The following is a 20,669-nucleotide window of genomic DNA, read 5'->3' on the forward strand; positions in this document are numbered from 1 at the left end:
GGTGCCATGTATGGTCTGTAAGTGTGTGTGTAAGTTTTGATAAATTTTAACTTTTTAGAGGAGATTTGTGTACATTTTATGGTAGTAAGTGATAAAATAGACTAGTATCTACATATAGTTTATGCATTCATGACATACCTAACTTTTTCTTAAATTTATTGGTGTTTCTAGGCTCTGTGGTTTGTCTGAGGGTTTTTTCAAATTGTTGCACATCCCCCCCCCAAATTGTTCCAATATATTTACCGAAAAAATCTGCATATAAGTGGACCCATACAGTTCAATTCCATGTTGTTCAAGGGTCAACTGTAATTTCTCAGGGAGATCCTCCTCAATCAGTATTGATCTTCTTGCTCTGTTATCCATACTATTTTTTTTTTCACAACTCACACACACACACTGTATTTTATTTTTACAAGACATAAACTGACACCAAGCATTGTAAATGGATGACTGCAACAAAAGCAACAATGATGGCAATTACCAAACACAAAACACACTCATACTATGTCATAATATTGACATTCAGTCCAGTAAACCTCCACTGTAACAGCTCCTTTACTTTGCAGTGAAAATTGATTTGTATATTTTTTGCCTCTGAGTCCTTGTGGGATTTATCTTTTTTTTTTTTATTCAAACAGAAAGTCACGAAAATTGTAATCATCCTCATCAGTTCACTCAGTCCCATGCAATCAGTTTTTTTTTATCTTGATCTTTTGTTAGCACTTTTATGAATTCATCAGTTTTCCATTAGAGTTCTGAAAATGCTTATTCATTCAGTTCAGCAGTATTGTCAGTTACCAGAAACCTGTACTTGTCAGTCTTTTCCATGAATTCTTTGAAGAAGAAATGCTTTTATAGGAATATTTTTGTGAAAGCATCAGAGTACACCCAGAACTGTCTGTAAATGACAAAAGACTTAAAAATGACCATGCTTAAAGATTTGATGAAAGTTCATAATAATGCAATTGACAAGGAAATTTAGTTATTTCTGAGATATACATTTTAAAGTAATAACTAGAGTTATGACTTATAACATTATACCAGAACATATAAGATTCTTAGAAATTTCATGTAATGTCTGAAACATTTATATGAACATATTTCCATACAAATAACCCAAAGAAAGTTTAGTATTAGTTGTTTTTTTTGTTTGTTTGTTTTTTTATACTGCAGGTTCTTATTAGTCATCAATTTTATACACATCAGTGTATACATGTCAATCCCAATCACCCAATTCAGCACACCACCATCCCCACCCAACTGCGGTTTTCCCCACTTGGTGTCCATACGTTTGTTCTCTACATCTGTGTCTCAACTTCTGCCCTGCAAACTGGTTCATCTGTACCATTTTTCTAGGTTCCACATGCATGTGTTAATATACGATATTTGTTTTTCTCTTTCGGACTTACTTCACTCTTTATAGACAGTCTCTAGATCCATCCACATCTCAACAAATGACTCGATTTCGTTCCTTTTTACGGCTGAGTAATATTCCATTGTATATATGTACCACAACTTCTTTATCCATTCGTCTGTCGATGGGCATTTAGGTTGCTTCCATGACCTGGCTATTGCAAATAGCACTGCAATGAACATTGGGGTGCATGTGTCTTTTTGAATTATGTGTTTTTCTGGGTGTATGCCCAGTAGTGGGATTGCTGGATCATATGGTAATTCTATTTTTAGTTTTTTAAGGAACCTCCATACTGACTTAGCTTTTGCTTGTCTGTAAAGCTTTTGATTTCTCCATCGAATCTGAATGAGATCCTTGCCGAATCTGAATGGGATCCTTGCCGGGTAGAGTATCCTTGCCCGGTAGAGTAATCTTGGTTGTAGGTTCTTCCCTTTCATCACTTTAAGTGTATCATGCCACTGCCTTCTGGCTTGTAGAGTTTCTGCTGAAAAATCAGCTGTTAACCTCATGGGAGTATTGCCAATTTGATTACTATGTGTCTCGGTGTGTTTCTCCTTGGATTTATCCTGTATGGGACTTGCTGCACTTCCTGGACTTGGGTGGCTATCTCCTTTCCCATGTTACGGAAGTTTTCCACTATAATCTCTAAAAATATTTTCTTGGGTCCTTTCTCTCTTTGTTCTCCTTCTGTGACCCGTATAATGCGAATGTTGTTGCGTTTAATGTTGTCCCAGTGGTCTCTTAGACTGTCTTCATTTCTTTTCATTCTTTTTTCTTTATTCTGTTCATTGTGGCTTCTCCTTTGTCTTTGGATGTGAGGTATCTTTTTTGGTGAGTTCCAGTGTCTTCCTGTCGATGATTGTCCAGCAGCTAGTTGTGATTCTGGTGTTCTCGCAAGAGGGAGTGAGAGCACGTCCTTCTACTCTGCCATCTTGGTTACTCCTCCTGATTATATCAATCCATACTATTTTATATGTCCTTTTTAATACTCATCTCTCTCATAGTTGCTTATTTATATGTCTCCTTCCCTAAACTGTGAGCTTCTCATGGGTTTTGTGTTGTTTATTGCCTTAGAGCTGGTGTTTTTCACGGGGCTGACAGTGTTTGCCAATCAACTAGTGAACTTTTCTGGGTTGCCTGAATGATGGGTCTTCCTTTCTAGTCATAGAGTTCTATGGTCATAAGTAAAAACTGGGATAGAATTTTAATTTTGTTTCTACCCCTTGTCGTCTTAAGTTATCATGCTTAATTATAATCCCTTTAAGAGGACTTTTCTTACATGGATGATAAAAATTTAAAAATAAAAAAAGCTTAGAATCATAGAGTTTGGAAAGCCTCCTGTGGTCACATATATTTTCCTCCCACTTAAGCGTTTGTTAACAGCTTCTCTCACGTGGCCTTTCAGTCTGTTTGAATACCTCCAGTGACAGGGAGTTCATCAGCTCTGCAGATAGTGTGTCCTACTCTTGAACACCTCTTCAATTAACATTTTCCTTATTAATTTTTTTTAAAATTTATTTTTATTTTTTGGCTGCGTTGGGTCTTTGTTGCTGCGCGAAGGCTCTTCTCTGGTTGCGGTGAGTGGGGGCTACTCTTCGTTGTGGTGCGCGGGCTTCTCATTGCAGTGGTTTCTCTTTTTGCGGAGCATGGGCTCTAGGCACACGGGCTTCAGTGGTTATGGCACATGGGCTCAGTAGCTGTGGCACGCGAGCTCTAGAGCACAGGCTCAGTAGTTGTGGCGCATGGGCTTAGTTGCTCCCCGGCACGTGGTATCTTCCCGGGAGAGGGCTCAATCCTGTGTCCCCTGCATTGGTAGACGGATTCTTAACCACTGTGCCACCAGGGAAGCCCCAGCATTTTCCTTATTGAACCTCAGTCTATCTTTTATATTTCTCTGTTTGTCCTTTGTTGCCATAAAATGTAATTTACTCCTAAGTGTGCATAGTATGTTTCTTTTTCTACATTTTTTCTTTATTATGCTAAACATACCGAGTTTTTTCAGTTCTCTAAATGCCAGGCTTTCCACATTTCAACCCCCAAATTACCCTCCTCTGGATTCTAGCCTTTATTTTTAAGAAAATTCTCCCCCATGACATTTTATTATGAAACTTTTTGAACATATAGAAAAGTTGAAAGAATTGTAGAGTGGACACCTGTATACCCACTACCTATCTTCTGTAGTTAACTTTTCATATATTTGCTTGGACATGCACCTATCTATCTATGAATCCATTTTTTTTTAAAGCATTTCATAGTGAGTTGTAGATATCTAAACATTTCAGCATGCATATCATGAATTAAAACTCAGTATTTGTTTACAGTTTTTCTTTTTAGGTAAACTTATACACATTGTAGTACAGAAATCTTAAGTGTACCATTCAGTGAGGTTCGATGTGCCTCCTCTTGTATAACTCAAACCCCTAACAAGATAGAGATTTGTCACCCCAGAAAGTACCCACTTGCCCCTTCCAAGTCAGTCCCCACACCGTCCTCCCAGGTGCGACCACTGTTCCCTTTTCTTGTATCACAGATTAGATTTGCCTCTTTTAAAACTTCATGTGAATGGAATCATATAGTATGTGTTCTGTTGCATACAGCTTCTTTCACTTAGCATAATGTTTTTGAGATTCATGCACATTGCTTGTATCATTAATTTCTTCCCTTTTATTGCTGAGTAGGATTCCAGTGTATAAATATTCCAATTTGTTTATTTTTCATCCATCCGCAGGTATTGATGCACACCTGGGTTCTTTCTAATTTCTGGCTATCTTAAATAAAGATAGCTCTGAACTTTCTTGTGCAAGGTTTTGTGGACAAATGTTTCATTTCCCTTGGGTCAGCTATTTAGGGGAAGAATGAGTGGTCATAAGGTAGCTGTATACTTAGTTTTCTGAGAAATTGCCAAACCTTTTTCCAAAGCGGCTTTCCACTTTACATTCTTTTTACAGTTCTGGTTGCTCCACATCCTCACTAACATTTGGATTTTAGCTTTTCAATGCCCTCTTAAGAAGGGCTTTTACAGAAATGATCACAGTCCTCTAGATAGAGCCTGAGACTGCTCTGATTCAGTGATATGCTTGCCTTCTTGGTTGTGAGCACTGTTTTGGAGCTACTGTGTCATATTGAACTTAAGGTCAACCAAAACATTGAGATCTTTTTCAGATTAATTGTTTCTGAGCCATGTTACCTTTTTGTGCACTTAAGAAACTGATTTTTGAAAATCCTAAATGTAAGACTTTAAATTTATCCCCATTATGTTTCATCCAGTTAATTTGAGAAAACCTAGAATTTTGAATCTGTCATCAGTTGGTCTGGCAGTCCCTTTCAGCTTTATATCGTTTACAGGTCTGGTAAGTGTGTTTTCTGGGTGTTTTAGGTTGTTGACGGGATTGCTGAATAGTTCAGGTCCCAAGATAGGGTCCTATGACACACTGCTGGAGACTTCTCTCTTGACTCCATTCAGTAGGATGGGCCAACAAACTATGAATTTATCTCATTATAAAATCATCTAGCTTACGTTTTTGTGTGTTTTCCCATTAGAATTTAAGCTTCATGAGAGTAAAGTCCTGTCATGTATCTAAGCATCTAGAACCAGGGATTAAGGCATATAGTTGGTGTTCAATAAATGTTTTTAAATGAATGAGTCAGTGATGGCTAGATATGAGGATTTTGTTAAAAGCCTTGCTGAAAACAACTTTCAGTGAATTTTCTTGGAATTCCCCCTGTGTCAAAATGAAGCAAACAAGTGCCAACAGCATACCGTTTGGCTTTTTTGCAGAAAAGGAAGTGAATGAACTGATGGAAGAGCTGTTTGAAACTGTGAGTAATGATCTTCGAATGAGAACTCAGAATAGTAAAAGTGGATTCTCCAGCAAGCTCTGTCCTTTGGTCCCAGGGCCTCTCTCTCCAGAAGGGTGGTGTGAACCAAGCCCATTCCCCTTTCAGTCCACCCAGGAGAGAATATAGACAGGAGATTTTTGCTAAGTAATAAACTTTGATTATCCATATGTAGGTTATTCTTAATAAAGTTTTCCTTGCAGGCTTTTGGGTGGACTCTTGACTATCACATGTTGCATCCTTAAAGACTGCAAACTAATTTTAGATTATTCTGAGCCCAAATAGTTACCTTTCTCATAAATTTATCTCTTTAAAGATATTCTGATCATTTCGTTATCCATGCTCTGTGTTTACCATTACAAGTTGGCTGATTGAGAAACTCTTTTCCTGGCATAATAGCTACCCCATGTGCAGGATTGTGCGAGCCCAGAAGTGAGAAAGGTTGTTAATGCAAGCTCTTTCTGTGCGCCAGCGTTATTAAAGTCCTGTAAACTAGTCTTTGCTTTCCCTTCTCACTGCTAGAGTGACTTTTGCATGCCCATTCCCCAGGAAAATCCTTCTTTTCCTTTGCCCTCAGTTTCAAGATGAGATGGGATTCTCCAACATGGAAGATGATGGCCCAGAGGAGGAGGAATGTGTGGCTGAGCCTCGGCCCAACTTTAACACCCCTCAAGCCCTACGGTAGGCCAACCAAAGACGTTGAGACTTAGAATGGAGGAAAAGTGTATGTGTGAAAAGGTTTTGAGAAATTTTAGCTAACAATTTCCCATCCCTGACTACCTGATATTAGGATGCAGAGTCCCTTGTGGGTGTTAGGTGTCAAGTGAATAAGTCTCCTTATGGGGCAGTGCAGCTATAGACCAAGCTGTACCTGTTTGGGAAGGGAGAAAAAGCAGTAGCTGGCATCCATAGCAGCTTCTCCAGGTGAATGGTGCTGGAGAGGTGTGTAGGACTCTATGTGGCCAGCCACAGAAACTATCCCAAATTGTAATATCCAGTATGTCCCTTTTGTTTTTCTATTTGTCGTTAACATCTAGTAAATGTTAATGAACCTTTGTTAGTCACCAAGGCATTAACTGAGCAAACCATAAAGCACCTGAAGTAATGCCCTGGAGTCTGAAATGTGTGTACTGCCCTCTTCACTTAAATTAGCACTTCCATTGTCCCACCCAGAGAGTAGAGGTTTTAAACTTTTCCCCGTTTTTGTGATGAGTTTGCATAGTTTATCCGTACTTTATTGCTATCCATTCTGAGTAGCAGCATACTATCGTTAGGTGACTGGCTGGATGTCAGGGTATGGTTTGTGCCATGCATGGAACAAAGCAAAACTGAAAGACACATAGTCTCTAATTAGTCCTGTGTTTTAACAGCATTACCTAACTAGAGAGCTTTGGATCCACCTGAAAGCTAGGCCTTCAGGGAACTTGCAAATTTAGTGAAAAAGACAAGGTATACTAATCATTGTGTAAAAGTCGGAAATATCAGTCATACTCCATTACAATAAATACCATAATAGAACCACAACAGAAATCTCAGGAGTTCCTTTTTTTTTTCCAGCTTCGTTGAGGTATAATTGACAAATAAGGTTGTAAGATACCGAAAGTGTACAGCTTGATGATTTGGTAAACGTATGCTTTGTAAAAGGATTCCCCCCATCAAGTTAATTAACACTTCTATCACCTCACATATTTACCTTTTTTTTTTTTGAGAACAAATTTCAAAATTTCTTCGAGTGTGTATTTGACCCACTTATTTCACACCATATTTCATAGAAAAAAATTCTAGTGTAGCAGAGTAGAACCTGGGAACTTACTATCATGGGATTTGATCTGTAAACATATTTCAGTTCCACTAGTCAACTCTGTGTATGGATTTTTAAAATTTGGTTATTATGTAACTACTTAAAAATCCTTATTCCGATTCAGTTACCTTTCGGTATTCAGTTGATCTGCATGGGCTGCTGCTGCTTTTCTTTCAGCTAGAAATGCAAACCTAGCTTAATCTTTGATTAAGTAAAATATCACAGGGAAAGTGAGTTACCTGTGTTCCCCGTATCAACTACCCATCCAGGTAATACTTATTAAAATCAGGTGCAGGCTTTTTCTTTTTGCATTATCTACATTTTTCATGTTTCTGTTCTTCTGTTCCTCTGCTAGTAATGCAGATAATCAAGAGATTTCAATTCTCAGTAAAATTGTGCAGAGGACAGGCCTGTGTCTTTAGGTTTTCACCCTGTGTCAGCCCATACTCACAGTAAATACTGTAAAAGGAAACATAACTTTTTTCAACAGCCTCTGGGGACAAAGATTATTATCATTTAACTATTGCTAAATTCTGGAGGATTTCTTGAATTATGATAACCTGCTAGTCATAGCTACTTGAGCAGGTCTTATCCTGATTGCACAGAGTATCAGCTCTTGCTTAATCACCTGAGTGTCTTGTTCTGCCTCTACCTCAGAACTAGCATGCTAGGTATTTGGATTCTTACTTCAGCCCCAGACACAGTCTCTCTCTCTCCGGAGGTAGGGGTAGGAGGGTAGTGTTAGAAAACTTGGAGAAGATTCTGTGTCACCACTAAAAACAAGTCTGAGATTAATTTGGCTGTCAGTGTGATGAAAAATGATGGGTTCCCATTAGCTCCTCGACTGCTTTGTTATCCAGACACTTCCCTACTCTTAGATTTTTGTTTAATTTCCCCTTCATTATGATATTACTTAGAAGACTGATGTAGAAGAATGGGTGGGGGGCAATTCAGAACCATCTTATTTGAATCTACGCTAACAACTTTGGGAGAAGATTTGGGTAGGATAGGAGTTTGCCTATCGGCTAAAGTGAGATTTGGGGATTAGCAGTAGATGGAAGTTGTTCAGACTTGCTTAGCCCACCATTAGAAGGAACTGGGTGTGTTGTGGACCCAGGGAAATGTTCAAATCCAATCATCTCCCTGTTGAGGATAGGTTTGAGGAACCACTGGCCAACTTGCTAAATGAGCAGCATCGCACAGTGAAGGAGCTACTTGAACAGCTGAAGATGAGGAAATCTTCAGCCAAACAGCAGCAGGAGGTAGAGAGGGTTAAGCCCCAGAGTGAGAAAGTTCATCAGACTCTGATTCTAGACCCAGCACAGAGGAGGAGACTCCAGCAGCAGATGCAGCAGGTAAGACTCTTCTTGGTAATGTTAATATTGGACCATCCCATGGCCTGGCTCGAAGCCAAACATTAAATTAGCAGCTTTGGAAAAGTCGGAAACAGGTGTCTTGATAACCACTGAAACCACAGGACCACAGGATCTTCGCATCAGTTAGGACCTTGAAAGGTCATCATGTTCGTGTCTCAGGTAAGAATGCATGTAAGGACCCTGATAGTATTCAGAATGATAGATTTCAAAGAATCTTTAGTAATCCCTTCTGAATTTAACAGCCTTATTGCCAGAGTAGTTTTTTCTTCTTTCTAATCTTAGTCCCTCTGGCTTGAGGTTAAACTTCCTCTGGTTCTGTCATTTTGCTCAAGTGGAACATATTTGAGAAAAAAATTCATACCAAGATACTATGTTGTTCTTATAGTCTCTCTAGAAAGCCAAACATATATGCTAAAGTCACTAACATCTTGGTAAAGTCTTCTGGGTTCCTGAAATGACAACATCATAACATGTCACTATATTATTTTCTTTCCCTCCCCAGCATGTGCAGCTCTTGACGCAAATTCACCTTCTCGCCACCTCCAACCCCAGTCTCAGTTCGGAGGCCAGTACCACCAGGATATTTCTTGTAAGGTTTCAGATATCCCTAACTCTAAAGAATTGTGTATGCAGTTAGTTTGGAAGTCATTTCTCACAAATATTGACTCATCATAAGCTACATTTATTCTTCTCTCCTGCATGTTTTGGTAGCTGTTCGTATGGCTTCATGTGCTTGCTGATAAAACATAAGTTACTGGTTCCCGTTAAAGGACAAAAAGTATTCAGTTTCTTAAGACTATTCCTCTTACCTTTTTATTGGATTCTCTTACCTTTAGATCCACTCATCCTGGGCTTTTGGTACTTCTCTTCTTTTTATTGAATTCATTATTTATTAGGCTCAATATCAGTGTTTTATGTACAAAATTAATTTTGCTTATGGCATTATGAAGTATTTTGGAGGAAGGGCTTTTAATTTCAAATTTTGGGGATTTCCCTGGAGGTCCAGTGGTTAGGACTCGGCACTTTCACTTCCGGGGCCCAGATTCAATTTCTGGTCGGGGAACTAAGATCCTGCAAGCTGTAGGGCGTGGCCAAAAAGAAAAAAATTCAAATTTTAACACATTTTTGACCAGAGACGTATTATAGCCACAGGCGTTAGTTTCTGCAAAAATCCACCTGTCAGTAATGTGTTAAAATCCTATAAAAATTGCTCCTGAACTTTGGAGTAGGTCATGAGGATATTCTTTGCCTCTTGGGTAAGTCTCTTTGGAGTTTGAGTTGGCTAGTAGTCTGAGCTTCCTTCGATAGTCAGCAGAGTGTTATTTCCCTCTTATTGTGTTCAGAGGATCATGAGAAATACTTTGTTCTTCAGAGAAACCAATGAAGACATTTAAAATTTTTATTTTATTTTATTAAGTAGTGGCTCTCACTCTTGAGAATTTTAATTCTAGCTGGGGAGCTAGACCATACATCCAAAAGGCTGAGGAACACTCAGACTGAGAATAAAACAAGAGCAAATCAGTGTATGACAAATACCCAAATATCTGAGGACTCGGCAAAAGAACAGTCTTAATGGCAAAATGTTAATTATGGAAGACTTTATGATGATTTTTACCTGTTTTTATACTATTGTAGGAAGGACAGTTTTTCACTCAGAGGCTAAGGGCTACTGGTACTAATTTTCTGGAACTTAGATCTCCTTTGTGTCCTGTTTTCCCAGAAAGAGCTGGGAACCTTTGCTCAAAGCTCCATCGCCCTTCATCATCAGTTCAACCCCAAGTTTCAGACCTTGTTCCAACCCTGTAACCTGATGGGAGCTGTGCAGCTCATTGAAGACTTCAACACACATGTCAGCGTTGACTGGAGTCCTCGTAAAACTGTCAAGAAGACTGGTAGGGGACAGATGTGCCCGCTTTAAGTTTTTACTTGCAATGAGAGGTGGGAGTCTTATCCCATAGATAATTTCCTAGGGATAATTTCCTAGGGGTGGAGGAGACAGGGTGTTTGTAATTTCTTCCTTCTCTCTTTTATCCTCCCTTTGTGCTCATTATCTAAGTTCTAGAATTAGGTGATAATACTTGGGCTTAAGTAAGGGATGGAGGCAGTGGACAGGGCAGGGTTGTTGCGGGTAGAGATATGGGACTCCTGCTAATAATTGGACTTAAGTAGATATGAGGGTAAGTATTAGGAGTCAGGCCAAGACAAACTGGTATCTGATAAAGTTGGAAGTCAAGTGGTAAAGTCGGATTGTGTTTAGGTTTCTACTCACTTCTTCATTAAGATCATTTTATTTCCCATAATGATTATAGTGATATCTCCATTTTGAGTGAAACATTGATATGGGAGTTAGGAACAAATTAGAGATGTTGTACATTTACCCTGTTCAATATTTTAAAGAAATTTGCAGGTTTGGTTTCCACTTTGCATTGGTTTAGTATTTTTTGAGAAAATATTTGCTGTTCCCTTAAACTAAATATTTGCTTCTGATTTGTTCCTAGTTTAGCAAATTAGTTGTGTTTTGCTGTGGATTTGGGTTTGTCTTTGGATTTGATTTTAAATCCCTGACTCTTATAGTTAAATTGAATATAGTTGAATTTAAGTGCATTATGTCATAGACACTGATCTCAAACTACTTTATTAGTTATATGTTGGTAATGAAAACTTAATTCAACACCAGACTACAGTTATAACTTATACATATAGTGTCCTGTGTTTTTCTTCTGGGGATATAAAAATAACATTTATGGAAGGAGAAATATGGCTGTATAGTGGTGCTTATCTCTGGAAAGGCAGAAGTGCCTGGAATTGAGAGGCTTAGACAGCAAGACAGAAATGAATGAGACTGAATTGTCTCATTCTCTTTATGGTTTTTTTGTTCCCAACCTCAGGAGGAATCTGGGAGAACTTAATGAAAGTTAAGTAAGAATCAAATAAAATAAAATTTGGAATGCCAGATTTGTGAGGGAGATTAAAGAAGTTGGAATCTTATCCTGGAAGAAAGAAAGCATTGTTGAAGGTCACTTATCTTTCAAGGATTTAAAGGGGGAAGGAGGTAAAAATTTTTTGAGCATACACTATCTGCCAGGTATTACTAGGTACTTTATAAGTGCTTATGTTACTTAGTGTGTTAAGTATTCCACACAGGAAAGAAAAAGAGAATCAACTTTTAATAGCATTGAATGGGACTCCTTTTAGGTATATGTTAGGCTGAGAAAGATTGTGGAAACTTTTGGGAGGGGGGTATGTGGGTGGAAGGGCATCACGTTAGGTAGGGGTGGCTCTATCTAAATGGAAAAATGCATTCAGAAGCTTTTGTGAAGCCGTCTTTTGTTCTAGAATTTCATTTATCAGGAATCTTTTTCTTACAGCCTATGAATTTCCCTGTTTGCCAAAGCAAGTGGCTTGGATCCTAGCCACAAGCAAGGTTTTCATGTATCCAGAGCTACTTCCAGTGTGTTCTCTGAAGGCAAAGAATCCCCAGGATAAGATTTTCTTCACCAAGGCGGAGGACAAGTAAGGGTTTACTGTGAGGTGAACAAGAGCACAAAATATCCCAAGGAGAAGACCTGTATGGTAAAGAACGGACACAAAAGACAAAAAGAAAAGCAGTGTAGATGGGCGCAGTTCTGTAGTATGTGCTTGTTCCAGCAGTGCCAAATACTGCTTTTTTTAGGGAATGACATACACATTTTTGAAACATTTTAAGTTGTTTTTTGTCTTTCATTTATTGTAAAAACTTGCCTTGTAATACTGTTAGAGGAAAATTTTCAAAGGAAAACAATTTTTTTATCCATTATCCTAACCACCCCAAGACAGTGATTTTTCTTTTTGCATTTCTTATATAATTATTGGCAATATAAGTGTAATTTTGTTTTGCTATTTTTAACTTAGCGTCTTCTTGAAATTGTTTTTTCTATCAGATTCCATGCTGTAACATTGTCTTATTTTTGTTTCTGTATATTGTCTTTTAAGGCAATATTAATGGCCCTATGATAGTCCTTTTATTTGCCACTCCTGCCCCCGCCCCTGCCCCCTGCCCCTTGTTTAGCTGTTCTGAGTGAGGCTTCACCAAGGATCTTTGCGCATAGAGCTTTTGAAAATCTTTCCAGCTTATCTCTTTGGGTAAATTCTCAAGAGTGAGATTATTCGATAAAGGTTATGAACACTTTTATGGCTCTTGATTTGTATTTCCCCACTGCCATCAGCAAATATGTACATAGGTAACTGTAACTGAATATGTTATGTTGGGAGGTAGTGTTGGTGCTGTTTAATATGTCTAACATGGTGCCCAATATTCATTTTATATTAGTTTTGTTAGAGCCATTCTTCTTCCTTCAAATTTCATTTGTGTTATTAGTATAAAGTGCGTCATGATCTGACATTTATTAGTGATTTATGCCTGGTTTTTCCTCTTCTCACTTGATTGGGAACTCCTCATTGAGTCTTATTCACATAGTACTTCTTAGCACTCAGTAAATATCTGAAATTTTCTGTTGAATTGCCATTAACTTGTACGAGAATTAGACGTAGAAAAAGTGGGTTATAGAATGTGGAGTTCATCTGGGAGGCTTTTCAGCGGGATGGACTGTCAGGTGAGATTGAGTGTCACTGCCCCTTTCTCAGTTTGTTAGCTTTAGGACTGAAGCACTTTGAAGGGACCGAGTTTCCTAAGCCTCTAATCAGCAAGTACCTTCTCACTTGCAAGACTGCCCACCAGCTGACAGTGAGAATCAAGAACCTCAACATGAACAGAGCTCCTGACAACATCATTAAAGTAAGTGCTCCCTGCATGCTCTACTGGAGACCTCGCCTGAGTGCAGCCATTCCTTTTCTTTTGCTTAGTCTCAATGAATAGCCTTTTATTTAAGGCTAGTTCCTCCCACCTGCACACTAGGTTAATTGCCCTCTTTCCTTTCCAGGAACAGTGATTCATTATTTTCCTCTGGAGTGTCATCTTCTTCCTCTGTTATAGATATTTCTCCTAAATATAAAATTGTTCAAATTTTAAAATACATCTCGAATCTGTTTTCCTCTAGCTATTCATTTTCTCTTTGTTTTTTTCCACGCTAACCTTCTTCAAAGGGTAGGCCACAGTCCACTTATATCCTTCTCCTTAACTCTTTATATTTAGATATTTATATCAAAGTTATAAAGTATACTTGAAAGAGTCAAATAGTTCTATGAGACTTGTCATGAAAGACAATAATTTTTCTCCCTATTTCCTGCTAAGCAAGGTTTTTGTGGGTGATGGTACATTTACCTCCATATCTAGGTAGCATGCTTATAATTGCTGCCACTTGATTTTTTTTTTTTTAATATTTCTTTCTTTATTTGGCTGCATTGGGTCTTAGTTGTAGCATGTGGGATCTTCATTTGTGGCACGTGGGATCTTTCATTGCAGCACATGGGCTTCTCTCTAGTTGTGGCGTGCGGGCTTCAGAGTGCACGGCTCAGTAGTTGTGGCACACAGGCTCAGTAGTTGCAGCGTGCAGGCTCTCTAGTTGTGGCTCACAGGCTCTAGAGTGCGCGGCCTTAGTTGCCCTGTGACATGTGGGATCTTAGTTCCCCGACCAGGGATCGCACCCACATCCCTGTGTTGGAAGGCAGATTCTTAACCACTGGACCACCAGGAAGTCTCCACTTGATTTTTTGGATTTAGGCCTTCTCTGTTAAACTGAAACCATGGAAGATGAAGACTTAGTTCTCTCCACACTCCTATAGTCTCACCACTCACTATAATTATATCACAGTTTTGCTTAGATTGTTTTTATTTTTTAATTTTTTTTATAAATGTATTTATTTTTGGCTGTGTTGGGTCTTCGTCGCGGTGCGCGGGCTGTCTCTAGTCGCAGTGCGCAGGGGCTACTCTTCATTGCGGTGCGTGGCTTCTCATCGCGGAGGCTTCTCTTGTTGCAGAGCGTAGGCTGTAGAGCGCAGGCTCAGTGGTTTTGGTGCACGGGCTTAGTTGCTCCGTGGCATCTGGGATCTTCCCGGACCAGAGCTCGAACCCGTGTCCCCTGCATTGGCAGGCAGATTCTTAACCACTGCGCCACCAGGGAAGCCCACTTAGATTGTTTTTAGAGTTTACGTTATAAGCACGACTAAAAGCTTCTCACAGCTGAGCTATGTAGTGTATCATGATTACTTTGCTTTTCCTGCTGGACATTTTGTTTCTCTTGGTGTTAATAATTGCATTTTTTGAGGATGAGTGGGACTTGGTTTTATTATGTATGTATTACCAGTTCAACACTAAAGTCTTCTTCAGTTTTATAAATCTCTTTTCAATGTGTTCAAATATTTTAGGCGTCCTGCTATCATTTTCATCTCCCTGAAGAAGTCCTTCCCAGAGCGCTCTGATGCTGTTCCACGCTCCCCATGTTGCTCTCTTGGCTTGCTGCACTAACGTCTTCTCTGGCTTTTTCTTCACCATCATCCTGGGAATTCATTTCACTTCTTACTTGCTTTGGATCCTTTTATTTCTGAACCCCACATCATTTTTGCCTTGTTTTAGTGTAGCACGTCCTAGTAGTATTCTGAGGAAGAGTGCTCGAGAAACAAATTTTTAGGTTTAAACTACTTGTATTCATTGTCTGTCATGACATGACATGACCAATGTAATTTCCTAGTTTTGCTATTGTACTATATACCTGGTTTGTATATGTAACTATTGTTACTATGTAACAAGTGTACATGAGACCTGTCTATGAATCTATAATTATTCAACACCAAAAGTTTGAAATATGTCTCTATTCTCCCACTTCAGTGGGTCTAACATATTCTAGGTTGAAAATCACTTTTATCAGAACATTTTAAGGCCTCCATTTTCTTCTAGTTTCTAGTGCTGGCTCTTTAGAAATTTGATGCCCTTTTGACTCTTGACCCTTTATGTAACACTTGTTTTTCCTCTCCCTCCGGCAGTATGTAGGATTTTTCCTTTTTCTCCAGTGTTTTGAAATTTCATGATAATATGCCTCAGTATGTGTCTAGTTTCATTAATTATGCAAGGTACTTGATAAACTTTACTTTGGAAACTCATAGGTTCCAGTATTGGGAAATGTACTTGAAATGTACATATTGATGGTTTCCTTCCCTTCTTTTGGTCTGTTCTCTCCTGTGGTGCTCAGTGGTCAGATGCTAGTCCTCTCAGGCTCATCTTCTCATCTTGTCTTTCTTCTTTTTTCCCATCACTGTGTCTTTTTGTTATACTTTCTGAGATATTACTTCAGCTTTTTCTTCTAACTGTTCTGCCGAGTTATTTTTTTCTATCATATTTAAGATGTCTAATAGCTATTTTTATTGTTGTTCATTGAATATTCTTTAATAGCAAATGGCAGAGGGAATGTGGGAAAGCAAGAGAGGAAGGAGGCTGGAGTTTTCTCTTCTATACTCGATCAGCATAGTACTCCTGCCCTCACATATGCCTGACAGCCTCAGTTCAGAGAGCATCCTTTCCACAACCCTGGCTTAATTCTGCCAGGGTAGGGGGAGAAGCTGTCACTGGGCTACATCAAACAAGAGAGGGGATTCGGGGTCTAACCGCCTCTTCAGAAGATTTAAAACCTGTCCTCATCTCGACCTGTTTTTAATTCCTCCACTTCTGGAGGTATCTGGTGTCTTATCCTTTTGCCAGTCTTTGACATAAATTTAGTTGACCCATAACTTTTCTCCACATGGGATTTGGTTTTCTTCATTCTTCTATGTGACTTACCACTCCTCCATCTGCTTTTTAGCTTTGAAAAAAAAATTTTTTTTAAATACATTTATTTATTTTTGGCTGCACTGAGTCTTCATTGCTGCGCGCGGGCTTTCTCTAGTTGCGGTGAGCGGGGGCTGCTCTTTGTTGCGGTGCACAGGCTTCTCATTGCGGTGGCTTCTCTTGTTAAGGAGCAGGGGCTCTAGGCGCGTGGGCTTCAGTAGTTGTGGCATGCAGGCTCAGTAGTTGTGGCTGGCAGACTCTAGAGCGCAGGCTCAGTAGTTGTGGCACACAGGCTTAGTTGCTCTGCAGCATGTGGGATCTTCCTGGACCAGGGCTTGAACCCGTGTCCCCTGCATTGCTGGTCAGATTTCTTTCTTTCTTTTCTTTTTAAAATTTATTTATTTTATTTATTTATTTTTGGCTGAGTTGGGTCTTTGTTGTGGTGTGCAGGCTTCTCATTGCGGTGGCTTCTCTTGTTGCGGAGCACAGGCTCTTGGCGTGTGGGCTCAGTAGTTGTGGCTCGCAGGCTCTAGAGCACAGGCTCAGTAGTTGTGCACAGGCTTAGTTACTCTGCGGCATGTGGGGTCTTCCTGGACCAGAGCTCGAACCCCTGTCCCCTGCACTGGCAGGCGGATTCTTAATCACTGTGCCACCAGGGAAGCCTGGTAGTCGGATTTCTAACCACTGCGCCACCAGGGAAGTCCCGAGAATTTTGTTGCTTTTACTTTTTCTCTCATTCTGTCTCTCCTTTTAGACTTTTACCTTTAAAATTTTCCTTTCTGTTGTTTTCATGGGGATTCAAGAGGGAACAAACCCAAATAGATGTGTTTAATCTGCCTGTCTTAACAGTAAGTTACCCCTTAACTCTTTTTGTTTTTTAATAAGTTTATTTATTTAGTTATTTATTTATGGCTGCATTGGGTGTTCATTGCAGCGAGCGGGGGCTACTCTTTCTTGTGGTGCGCGTGCTTCTCTTCCTTGCGGTGTGCATGCTTCTCATTGTGGTGGCTTGTCTTTGTTGTGGAGCAGGGGCTCTAGGCACGCAGGCTCAGTAGTTGTGGCTCACGGGCTCCAGGGCTCAGGCTCAGTAGTTGTGGCACACGGGCTTAGTTGATCTGTGGCATGTGGGATCTTACTGGACCAGGGCTCGAACCCGTGTCCCCTGCATTGGCAGGTGGATTCTCAACCACTGCGCCACCAAGGAAGTCCCCCCCCGCCCTTTAACTCTTTAACCTATGAGAGTGTGGATATTATCTCCACAAAGATCTTGAATTATTTCCCGATTGGCTATCCAGTGGATACTTTTCTGCTCTTATCCTGTTTAATTTTGCAGTTACATTGATACTTTGATAATGGAGTTCACACATTCCTTCTTCAGACTCCTATACTCTTATCTCCTGTGATACTAGGACTTTTACCTCAGGCTGCTCTTTCGTGAACTCTTCTTCCCCTGCTCTACCCTTAAATGTCAGTGTTCCACAGTAAATTTGCAGTGTGTGGTCTCATCCAGATTGATGATTTTTGATGTTGTCTGTTTCTTCATAATTTTCAAATCTGTGTCTTTGGTCCGGGTTTCTCTCCTGAGCTCCGGCTCAATGAAGTCACCTGTTTAAAGGAATTCTTAGCTAAGATGCCTCACTGATGCCTCAGACTGAACTGTGTCTCCCTCTGCACCCTCCAGTTGTTGCCACTGGCACCACCACCACCAGCTAACTCCCCTCCGTCCAACTTACCCCTGCTTGGGTATGTTCTTTGTGTATGACATTACTGTCTAGCCATTTTCTCAGTCCATAAACCTAGGAGTTATACTCGACTCCTTCTGCTTGATCACTCCCGTCTGTCTGTCTGTCACCAAGTCCTCAGTTTTCTTACTCCATTTCCTACTCTGTTGCCTACTGCCTTGGTTCAGGCACCTGAATTAAGTTACACCTGCATTAATGCAGTAGTTTTATAACTGGTGTCTCTAATTCTGGCTCCATTTATTCCATTCTTCAGATTGCTGCCATAGCCACCTCTGTCTTATCCTTCAGCGTAGAGTTGAGACTGCTTGGCGTGGCACAGAAGGCCTCTCCTGCCTACCTCTGACTTGTCTTCTGAAGTCTCTTTGCATTCCTTTAGTTGTAGCCAGACCGATCTCTTTGTGGTTCCTTAAACACATTCATGATTTTGAAAATGAATTATATTCTGCCCTCCCCTGCTTCATTTAGCAAACTCTGTTTCTTTAAGATTTTTCTGTAGTTGCACCTGCTCCAGAAAGATCTTTCATTTTCATGTTTGAGTTGTGTGTCATTTTTTGTGCACATCTTTATACTTTCTTACATAGAATGTTACTGTTGGTTTCTACTTGACTGTCTCTCCCACTGGTCTATAAGCTCCTTGAGAGCAGGGATTACTTCCTTATTTGTATGCTCAGCTTGTAGCACAGTACCTGGCGCTTATTGTCAGTGTAAGTTCAATTCCCCTCTTCATTCACTCTTAAAACTGAACTGTCTCAGTCTTGCTGTTCTTCTTTCCTTCCCTTCTAATGTCCTTCGCACCATTATTTGCTTAAAAGGCAGCTTCCATGGGCCAGGATAAGGATTAATAAGGCACTCTCACTGCGGCTGCTGGGCAGGAGCAAATTTTAGATAAGATGACTGACCATGTGCTTCCTTTTCTCTGTGACCTGAACTTTTCCCTTCCTGGTGACTAGAATGGAGCACATCAGAAGATATTGAGTAATGATAAAATATTTATTAGTCAGAGATTAGCTTAATTTGAAATGCAGAAGCAGTCAGCATATGCTGTTCATGGCTACGTGTATATGTGGATATGTGTGTGTCTGTCTCAAACTGCTGCCCACCATACTCCCTACCCTGACAAAGGGCAGTGCTCCTGGAAGGAATGTGACTCATGCTTAATTTCTTCACGCTCAGTTTTATAAGAAGACCAGACAGCTGCCCATCTTAATGAAGTGCTGTGAAGAGATCCAGCCACATCAGTGGAAGCCACCTGTAGAGAGGGAAGAACACCGGCTTCCATTCTGGTTAAAGGTACAGCCCTCCTCCTCAAAGTATGTCAGAAGTAGAAGGTCACTTGAAACCCGGCAGAAATGTCAAAGGCTACTTTACACCTCTGATGTTTTAGTTGTAGAACTAGGACTTAAGAAATCTTCTTCAGTTACCCTTCCTCTCCCACTTCTCCACCTGATTCTATAACCTTTTAAAAATAGTGGTTAAAATGCTAGTTTCTTAAAGGAAATTCAGAGGAGAGTTTCTAGAGTATATAATTGGAATGTAGTCTTTTTAGAAATACCTGATATCATGCAGAAAAATCCTTCTTAAAAAGATGTCTCGAGACTGTCCGGGAAAGGTACCTAATATCTAGAAACCCCAATTATCATTATTTTTTAATATGTTTATTGGAGTGTAATTGCTTTACAATGGTGTGTTAGTTTCTGCTGTACAACAAAGTGAATCAGCTGTATGTATACATATATCCCCGTATCCCCTCCCTCTTGAGCCTCCCTCCCACCTTCCCTCTCCCACCCCTCTAGGTCATCACAAAGCATCGAGCTGATCTCCCTGTGCTATGCAGCAGCTTCCCCCTAGCCATCCATTTTACATTTGGTAGTGTATATATGTCAGTGCTACTCTCTCACTTTGTCCCAGCTTCCCCTTCCTGCCCTGTGTCCTCAAGTCTGTTCTCTATGTCTGCGTCATTATTTCTGCCCTGCCACTAGGTTCATCATTACCGTTTTTCAGATTCCATATATGTGCATTAGCATACGGTATTTGTTTTTCTCTTTCTGACTTACTTTACTCTGTATGACAGACTCTAGGTCCATCCACCTCATTACAAATAACTTAGTTTCGTTCCTTTTTATGGCTGAGTAATAATCCAGTGTATATATGTGCCACATCTTCTTTATCCATTCATCTGTTGATGGACATTTAGGTTGCTTCCATGTCCTGGCTATTGTAAATAGTGCTGCAGTGAACATTGTGGTACATGTATCTTTTTGAATTACGGTTTTCTCAGGGTATATGCCCAGTAATGGGATTGCTGGGTCATATCGTAGTTCTCTTTTTGGTTTTTTAAGGAACCTCCATACCGTTCTCCATAGTGGCTGTATCAGTCTACATTCCCACCAGTAGTGCAGGAGGGTTCCCTTTTCTCTACACCCTTTCTAGCATTTATTGTTTGTAGTTTTTTTGATGCTGGCTGTTCTAACCGGTGTGAGGTGATACCTCATTGTAGTTTTGATTTGCATTTCTCTAATAATTAGTGATGTTGAGCATCCTTTCATGTGTTTGTTGGCCATCTGTATGTCTTCTTTGGAGAAATGTCTGTTTAGGTCTTCTGCCCATTTTTGGATTGGGTTGTTTGTTTTTTTGATATTGAGCTGCATGAGCTGCTTGTATATTTTGGAGATTAATCCTTTGTCCGTTGAGTCGTTTGCGAATATTTTCTCCCATTCTGAGATGGTTGTCTTTTTGTCTTGTTTATGGTTTCCTTTGCTGTGCAAAAGCTTTTAAGTTTCATTAGGTCCCATTTGTTTATTTT

The 20,669-nt window shown here is 39.9% G+C and overlaps 1 protein-coding gene across 3 annotated transcripts in view; it reads left to right on the forward strand.

Moving 5' to 3' along the window:
- Positions 1-20,669, forward strand: part of GON4L (gon-4 like) — an 83,671-nt gene that overhangs the window by 46,474 nt on the left and 16,528 nt on the right. For 2 of the 3 annotated variants that reach the window (XM_024748099.1, XM_024748100.1), the window contains exons 13-20: positions 5,193-5,233; positions 5,829-5,932; positions 8,209-8,407; positions 8,931-9,017; positions 10,149-10,320; positions 11,797-11,941; positions 13,052-13,202; positions 19,040-19,156. In XM_024748099.1, coding sequence (XP_024603867.1) covers positions 5,193-5,233; positions 5,829-5,932; positions 8,209-8,407; positions 8,931-9,017; positions 10,149-10,320; positions 11,797-11,941; positions 13,052-13,202; positions 19,040-19,156 — 1,016 coding nt within the window. The remainder of the gene's footprint in view (positions 1-5,192; positions 5,234-5,828; positions 5,933-8,208; positions 8,408-8,930; positions 9,018-10,148; positions 10,321-11,796; positions 11,942-13,051; positions 13,203-19,039; positions 19,157-20,669) is intronic. The other variant, XM_024748101.1, reaches the window with a different exon arrangement.

The sequence above is a fragment of the Neophocaena asiaeorientalis genome, unplaced genomic scaffold (genome assembly GCF_003031525.2).
Source record: "Neophocaena asiaeorientalis asiaeorientalis breed wild unplaced genomic scaffold, Neophocaena_asiaeorientalis_V1.1 scaffold76, whole genome shotgun sequence".
Taxonomy (NCBI): domain Eukaryota; kingdom Metazoa; phylum Chordata; class Mammalia; order Artiodactyla; family Phocoenidae; genus Neophocaena; species Neophocaena asiaeorientalis.